Source organism: Nanorana parkeri, unplaced genomic scaffold (assembly GCF_000935625.1).
Source record: "Nanorana parkeri isolate BGI_ZX_2015 unplaced genomic scaffold, ASM93562v1 scaffold2109, whole genome shotgun sequence".
In the NCBI taxonomy this organism is placed as follows: Eukaryota; Metazoa; Chordata; class Amphibia; order Anura; family Dicroglossidae; genus Nanorana; species Nanorana parkeri.
In genome coordinates this window covers 43,772-52,576 of record NW_017308377.1, presented here as the reverse complement: position 1 = coordinate 52,576, position 8,805 = coordinate 43,772, and the positions used below count along the sequence as shown (strand labels likewise).

At 57.6% G+C, this 8,805-nt stretch overlaps 1 protein-coding gene across 1 annotated transcript; it reads right to left on the bottom strand.

Moving 5' to 3' along the window:
* Positions 1-7,361: 7,361 nt before the first annotated feature.
* Positions 7,362-8,562, bottom strand: LOC108800704 (gastrula zinc finger protein XlCGF8.2DB-like). The gene has a single exon (XM_018572692.1). The coding sequence runs from the start codon at positions 8,514-8,516 to the stop codon at positions 7,437-7,439; it is 1,080 nt and encodes a 359-aa protein (XP_018428194.1). The 5' UTR covers positions 8,517-8,562; the 3' UTR covers positions 7,362-7,436.
* Between the last annotated feature and the right edge of the window lie 243 nt (positions 8,563-8,805).

Below are 8,805 nucleotides of genomic sequence, written 5' to 3'. Positions count from 1 at the left end.
GACATCGGTGGACACCCCGGGGCCCCGGGCAGTATATCGGTGTACAATCCGGGGCCCCTGGCAGTATATCGGTGTACAATCCGGGGCCCCTGGCAGTATATCGGTGTACAGTCCGGGCCCCTACAACCTCTGCAGGCTGACCCACCCTACAACCTCTGCAGCAATGCTGGCAGCACTCCTATGTCTATCTCCCAAAGACAACCTCTGGATATGACGCTGGGGGCGTGCACCATGGCGCGGCCGGTTCTGAGGGGAACCCGTCCGGTTACACCGATGTGTGGTCCGTGCCGTGGCTCAGTTTCGGGGTCTCGGCCATCTTTATGTGTCACATCCTCGGAGAGTTCTCTGCCGGGAGGCGCCATGTTCTACTTCCTGTGACCGGTACGAGAGAGCGAGAACCCCAAATGTAACACACCTGAGACCTCGTAACACTGACCAGTCACATGAGACCGGGGGAGGGGGACACTAACGAGTCACATGAGACCGGGGGAGGGACACTAACGAGTCACATGAGACCGGGGGAGGGACACTAACGAGTCACATGAGACCGGGGGAGGGACACTAACGACTCACATGACACCAGGGGAGGGACACTAACGAGTCACGAGACCGGGGGAGGGGCACTAACGAGTCACATGAGACCGGGGGAGGGACACTAACGACTCACATGACACCAGGGGAGGGACACTAACGAGTCACGAGACCGGGGGAGGGGCACTAACGAGTCACATGAGACCGGGGGAGGGACACTAACGACTCACATGACACCAGGGGAGGGACACTAACGAGTCACGAGACCGGGGGAGGGGCACTAACGAGTCACATGAGACCGGGGGAGGGACACTAACGACTCACATGACACCAGGGGAGGGACACTAACGAGTCACGAGACCGGGGGAGGGGCACTAACGAGTCACATGAGACCGGGGGAGGGACACTAACGACTCACATGACACCAGGGGAGGGACACTAACGAGTCACGAGACCGGGGGAGGGGCACTAACGAGTCACATGAGACCGGGGGAGGGACACTAACGACTCACATGACACCAGGGGAGGGACACTAACGAGTCACGAGACCGGGGGAGGGGCACTAACGAGTCACATGAGACCGGGGGAGGGACACTAACGACTCACATGACACCAGGGGAGGGACACTAACGAGTCACGAGACCGGGGGAGGGGCACTAACGAGTCACATGAGACCGGGGGAGGGACACTAACGACTCACATGACACCAGGGGAGGGACACTAACGAGTCACTCACTGATATACTGCCAGGGGCCCCGGATTGTACACCGATATACTGCCAGGGGCCCCGGATTGTACACCGATATACTGCCAGGGGCTCCGGATTGTACACCGATATACTGCCGGGGGCTCCGGATTGTACACCGATATACTGCCGGGGGCCCCGGATTGTACACCGATATACTGCCAGGGGCCCGGCTTGTACACTGATATACTGCCAGGGGCCCCGGATTGTACACTGTGTATACTGCCAGGGGCCCCGGATTGTACACTGTGTATACTGCCAGGGGCCCCGGATTGTACACTGATATATACTGCCAGGGGCCCCGGATTGTACACTGATATACTGCCGGGGGCCCCGGATTGTACACCGATATACAAGCTGTACACTCACTATGTTACATTGTAGCAACGTGTCATTTCTTCTGTGTCGTCACATGACCTGATATCATCCAATGAGAGGGCGGGACTCACTTCTGGGAGACACTGGATGATATTCATCCGGTCACATGCACACACATCTGATGTATATGTATTTCCGACCTTCCCGATGGGACAACAATCACACGCCGGGGTTCTGTCCTGAGGCTCGGTGATGGGACTACAGGCGGGATCGGCCGCCTCTGTTTTATGTGCGGTCCTCTAGAGGAGGGAGGTGACTCGTAGTATTCCAACATGACGAGGAACCGATTCCCCATAACGGGGCGGCAGCTCCAACTATAGAAGCCGGATGTCAGCGCTCCGCCCCGCAGAGATGACGGCTCCGTCCCTCAGAGAAGACGGCTCCGCCCGCAGAGATGACGGCTCCGCCTCGCAGAGATGACGGCTCCGCCTCGCAGAGATGACGGCTCCGCCTCGCAGAGATGACGGCTCCGCCTCGCAGAGATGACGGCTCCGCCTCGCAGAGATGACGGCTCCGCCTCGCAGAGATGACGGCTCCGCCTCGCAGAGATGACGGCTCCGCCTCGCAGAGATGACGGCTCCGCCTCGCAGAGATGACGGCTCCGCCTCGCAGAGATGACGGCTCCGCCTCGCAGAGATGACGGCTCCGCCTCGCAGAGATGACGGCTCCGCCTCGCAGAGATGACGGCTCCGCCTCGCAGAGATGACGGCTCCGCCTCGCAGAGATGACGGCTCCGCCTCGCAGAGATGACGGCTCCGCCTCGCAGAGATGACGGCTCCGCCTCGCAGAGATGACGGCTCCGCCTCGCAGAGATGACGGCTCCGCCTCGCAGAGATGACGGCTCCGCCTCGCAGAGATGACGGCTCCGCCTCGCAGAGATGACGGCTCCGCCTCGCAGAGATGACGGCTCCGCCTCGCAGAGATGACGGCTCCGCCTCGCAGAGATGACGGCTCCGCCTCGCAGAGATGACGGCTCCGCCTCGCAGAGATGACGGCTCCGCCTCGCAGAGATGACGGCTCCGCCTCGCAGAGATGACGGCTCCGCCTCGCAGAGATGACGGCTCCGCCTCGCAGAGATGACGGCTCCGCCTCGCAGAGATGACGGCTCCGCCTCGCAGAGATGACGGCTCCGCCTCGCAGAGATGACGGCTCCGCCTCGCAGAGATGACGGCTCCGCCTCGCAGAGATGACGGCTCCGCCTCGCAGAGATGACGGCTCCGCCTCGCAGAGATGACGGCTCCGCCTCGCAGAGATGACGGCTCCGCCTCGCAGAGATGACGGCTCCGCCTCGCAGAGATGACGGCTCCGCCTCGCAGAGATGACGGCTCCGCCTCGCAGAGATGACGGCTCCGCCTCGCAGAGATGACGGCTCCGCCTCGCAGAGATGACGGCTCCGCCTCGCAGAGATGACGGCTCCGCCTCGCAGAGATGACGGCTCCGCCTCGCAGAGATGACGGCTCCGCCTCGCAGAGATGACGGCTCCGCCTCGCAGAGATGACGGCTCCGCCTCGCAGAGATGACGGCTCCGCCTCGCAGAGATGACGGCTCCGCCTCGCAGAGATGACGGCTCCGCCTCGCAGAGATGACGGCTCCGCCTCGCAGAGATGACGGCTCCGCCTCGCAGAGATGACGGCTCCGCCTCGCAGAGATGACGGCTCCGCCTCGCAGAGATGACGGCTCCGCCTCGCAGAGATGACGGCTCCGCCTCGCAGAGATGACGGCTCCGCCTCGCAGAGATGACGGCTCCGCCTCGCAGAGATGACGGCTCCGCCTCGCAGAGATGACGGCTCCGCCTCGCAGAGATGACGGCTCCGCCTCGCAGAGATGACGGCTCCGCCTCGCAGAGATGACGGCTCCGCCTCGCAGAGATGACGGCTCCGCCTCGCAGAGATGACGGCTCCGCCTCGCAGAGATGACGGCTCCGCCTCGCAGAGATGACGGCTCCGCCTCGCAGAGATGACGGCTCCGCCTCGCAGAGATGACGGCTCCGCCTCGCAGAGATGACGGCTCCGCCTCGCAGAGATGACGGCTCCGCCTCGCAGAGATGACGGCTCCGCCTCGCAGAGATGACGGCTCCGCCTCGCAGAGATGACGGCTCCGCCTCGCAGAGATGACGGCTCCGCCTCGCAGAGATGACGGCTCCGCCTCTCAGAGAAGACGGCTCCGTCCCTCAGAGATGACGGCTCGGCCCCGCAGAGATGACGGCTCCGCCCCGCAGAGATGACGCCTCCGTCCCTCAGAGATGACGGCTCCGCCTCTCAGAGAAGACGGCTCCGCCGAGGTGATCGGGAGGGAGCCCAGAGAGAGAATTCTGAGGGACAATCTATCAAACCAATCAGCAACAAGCGCAGACACAAGTCAGATGAAGCGGCCGACACGTGACAGCCTGTCGTGTATTTGCAATCTCTGGGCCGGGAATTCTGGGCGGGGAGTCTGGCAAAGTTCCGGAAGAGACTCGGCACAATGGGGGGAGACATCTTCCTTCTAAACTAGGGGTGCACCTGTACCGAGTATTTGGGAGAGGACTCGGCCAAATGCTCCGATGCCGGGCCCGAACATCCGGTATCAGGAAGCCGCTGCCCCCGGCTAGCGTGTAACGACTTGTTGCCTAGCATCCAGAGTAGTCGGGAAGCTGGCCAATCAGGAAGCTAGACGGCAAGTCATCAGGGTCCCCCTCCACCAACACTTTTTTTGAGTCTTCTTTCCTAGACATGCGTCGCCCGGTAACTTCCTCCACCGCTGAAAAGAAAGAAATGTTCTTACCTATATAATGTAGGAATGCATGAAGCCGAGTATTCACCCCGCCCACCTCAATCTCGATTGGCTAGAAGTATCAAGGAACCCCCCCCTACGTCAGCTTGCATTGGCTGATAGTTTTGCGAGTACCTCCCCCGGCCATCTTTCCCTGGTGGTAACATCCTCCACTGCTGGAAAGGAAGTCATGTCCATTCCCTTATCTATGAAGGATGCATTCTACCTTGTTTGTGAAGATGTCCGTCACGGCCGGCGCTAACATCCACAGACAAACCGCGTCTTTCTGAGAGATGAAACCGTTTTGCTTTGGGGGGTGTCTCAGCTGCCGTTGTGTGTCCCTTGTGCGTCCCTGTGCCTTTAAGGGAGGTTGGGCTTGCTCCTGACAAACCTGCACCCAATTTTATCTTTTGCCCCCATGTGCTCCAAGATGGAGACTCCCATTGTTCAGAGTCAGGACCACACTATATAGGAGGTGCCTTGGCGCGGCGGTGCGGCTTTCACATGTTCTGCAGAAGACGTGTATCCAAACCTCTGTTATTAACCTCAGCGGTGAGACGAGTTTTTTTGCATGCCGGCTGGCGAGTGTGCCGGGAAAACTTTTTGCTGTTCTGCTGTTTGAAGCCCATTCCGTGTGCACCGCGCTGTAAAGCTGGTTGTGAGTTGATGAGTGCGTTTGCCATTTGTTTTGCTTGACTGATTTGGTGCAGTGACGCATGGGGGGGGGATCTCAGCTGCCGTTGTGATGTGCGGGGGTCCCTTGTGCGTCCCTGTGCCTTTAAGGGAGGTCGGGCTTCCTCCTGACAAACCTGCACCCAATTTTATCTTCTGCCCCCATGTGCTCCAAGACGGACTCTCATAGTTTACAGCAGGGGTGGCCAAACTCCGGCCCTCCAGCTGTGGGGTGAAACTACAAATCCCACGAGTCATCTCTCTCCGGGAGTCATGTCTGTGGCTGCAAGAATCTTGCAAAGCCTCATGGGATTCGTAGTTCCACCCATAGCTAGAGGGCTGGAGTTTGGCCATCCCTGGTTTAGAGTTAGGACCGCACTATATAGAGGTGCCTTGGCGCGGCTGTGCGGCTTTCACATGTTCTGCAGAAGACGTGTATCCAAAACCATTTTTAACCTTAGCGGTGAAATTAGTTTTTTTGCATGCCGGGAAAACTTTTTGCTGTGGTACGGTATAAAGCCCATTCCATGTGCACCGCGCTTAGAGCTGGTGACGAATTGATGAGTGCGTTTGCCATGTTTTGCTTAAAGGAGAACTACGGGGTCAGTGCTTTTCCCCATAGGTCTCCTAAGGGTAACGGGAGGACACAAACTAGCGTCCTCCCGTCCCCCTAAGCTCAGTATACCGCCAGCTACAGCTCCCCGTATAATGAGACGCCGCAGCGGATCCCGACAATTATGTCTGGATCGCCCAGCTGTGTGAGTGACAGCTGGCTCCGCCTATCTAGAGGCAGACCCAGCTGTACCCGCCCCCTCCCCCGTCCGTTCCGCCAGTCAGCGCTGGTGGATCGGAGCGGGGGAATCCAGCCCCTCCCCTGTCACGGCAGAGTCGTGACAGGATCGAGAGGTGAGCGAACGCCGGTATGTGTTCCCTCACCTCCCGATCTACTGAGCCGACCTGTGACAGTCTCATTGTCACAGGTCGGCTAGAATTATGAGGAGTGAGAAGCACCCCCCTCCCCCTCATAGTTCTCCTTTTAACTGATTTGGTGCAGTGACGCACGGGGGGGGTCTCAGCTGCCGTTGTGTGTCCCTTGTGCGTCCCTGTGCCTTTAAGGAGGTTGGGCTTCTTCCTGACAAACCTGCACCCAATTTGATCTCTTGCCCCCATGTGCTCCAACATGGAGACTCTTAGTTTAGAGTTAGGACTGCACTATAAGAGGTGTCTTGACGCGGCTGTGCGGCTTTCACATGTTCTGCAGAAGACGTGTATGTAAAACCTCCGTTTTTAACCTTAGGCTGGGTTCACACCTAGGCGTATTGAATATGCGCAGTTACCGCTATTTGCGGTTAAAAAAAACGCCCGACAGATGCACGTTTCCGAGGGCTACCTGGCTGTATCCCAATGGATACGCGCTGCAAATACGCCACAAATAAGCTCCTGTACTTCTTTGGGGCGTAGGGCGTTTTGTAGTGCGTTGATACGGCCTGTAATACGCCCAGGTGTGAACCATTCCCATAGGAAATAATGGGATTTCCGTGTTTGAGCGTTTTGCAGAGCGTAGGAACGCGCTACAACACGCCCAGGTGTGAACCGGGCCTTAGCGGTGAGACAAGTTTTCTTTTGCATGCCGGCTGGCTGTCCGAGAAACGCACACAAACACACACACAGCGCGGGTCAGTTTTATCTTTTTATTTCTTATTGATTGTAAATGACTTTTTTTTTTTTTTTAAAACATTAAAAAAAGAAAAAAAAAAAAAAAAAAAATGGACCCTTTTCCAACCACTAAAAAGTATCATTGAGTCAGGACCACGCTAACTGCTAACATCGTAACACGTATGCACAGCGGTCTATTCCCCGCGCTGAGCGATGGGACGTCACGAACCCTCTGCCCCCCTCCTCCGAAGGGCCCGGGGGGGTTCCTGGGATCTCCGGAAAGTTGCACCCCCTCCCCCCGCATTGTTCTCAGTCTAAATCGAAATCAAAAAGATGTTCAACGTTCTTGCTGTGACTTGCATGCAGAAATTTCCAAGACTACGTGCGAGAGAGAGAGAGACGGAGAGATGGATCGCCTCACAAAAAAAAGGTTTTGTTTTTGTTTACATTCTAAACGGGTCACATGGTATATATACATGAGAGTACGCACAATATAAACGTGTGCAGAGAATCCCTTTGGGTAAAATGGAGCAATGGCGATGAAACCACTCGTACAAAAACAAAAAAGATCGAGAGCGAGCGACCGAGAGAGAAGTGTTCCGGTAAAGCCGATAAAACGTTTCCGGGCGGAAGGTTGGAAAAAAAAAAAAGGGGCAGATCCCGAAAATGTAAAAAGTCGTCAACTTCCTAATCCTTTTAAAAACTAATTGGCGGGTTTCGGCTTCTCGGCGTTCTGCATGTTGTGCACCCGGATGTGGGCCAGCAGGGTCTCCTCTTTGTTGAAGCTGCGCTCGCACTGGTTGCACGGGAAGGGCTTGTCGGGGGCGTGCGTGGCCTGGTGAGCCATCAGCTGCGTCTTCAGGAAGAAGCTCTCGCTGCACTGGGTGCACTTGAAGGGCTTAGTGTCTGTGTGCACCCCCTCGTGGGTGATGAGCAGGGACTTGTCGTTGAAGCTCTTCTCGCAGTGCCGGCACTTGTACGGCTTGGGTTTCAGGTGGCACTCGCCGTGGGCGTCCAGGCTGCTGCGGTTGGGGAACCACTTGTTGCAGTGGTTGCACTTCTGAGGCTTCTCCCCGGTGTGGGTCCTCTTGTGGGCCACCAGGAGCGACTGGTCGTTGAACTTCTTGTCGCACTGGTCGCAGTGGAAGGGTTTGCCCTCCCGGTGGATGTTGCTGTGAGCGGCCAGCAGGGCCGGCTTGGAGAAGCTCTCGTCGCACACCGGGCAGGGGTAGGCGAGTTTTCCGGTGTGGATCCTCTGGTGGGCTTCCAGGATGGACTTGTCCCGGAACCTTTTCTCGCAGTAGTTGCACTGGTGAGGCTTCTCGTCCAGCAGGGGGCTGTTGCTGGAGCTCGAGTTGGAGCTCTCGGTAGGCGTCCGGCTCGTCTGCGGGCTTTCGAAGGTGTTGTTCGGCACGTGCTGCCGGCGGTGGACCATGAGGTCGGACTTCAGAGAGAAACGGGCGTTGCAGACGTCGCACGGGTGGCCTTGATCGTTCTTATGGATTCGGCGGTGGGCTTCCAGGGCGGCGCTGTGCTTGAAACACTTCTCGCACTCCGCGCAGTAATACTGCCGACGCCTCCTCAGGTTCCTCCCGTGCGTCGGGGGAGAGTAATCGCTGTCGTCTCCGTCATCCTCGGGGCTGTCGTCTTCCCCGTCCTCGTCGGGGCTCTCGTCCAGCCGGATCCTTTTCACCGATCTTCTGTGGCCCTCGTCTTCATCTTCTGGGTCAGGCTCAAGGTAGACGTCAATGGTCTCCACGGGGCTGTCATCATGATCCTCCATAATCGGTTTCAACAAAAGCCTGTAGAAAGAAAAGATATGATAAGACCATTGAGGACTTCATTTGAGGACTAGCAGCACGCAGCATTGCCATAGTGATGGTCTCTCCAAGAACCATGTGGTCCAGTCAGGACCCAATTTGATGTTTGGTGACCAAAGACAATGATTTGGCGTCCAATAGACGACCGCACAGAAAATTTGGAGCAGACCGATGCATGAAATTGAACATTTCGCTCACAGGGAGTCATGTGGACCGTGGAATGTCTTTGGGTACCCTTGAAGGACCGAGTCC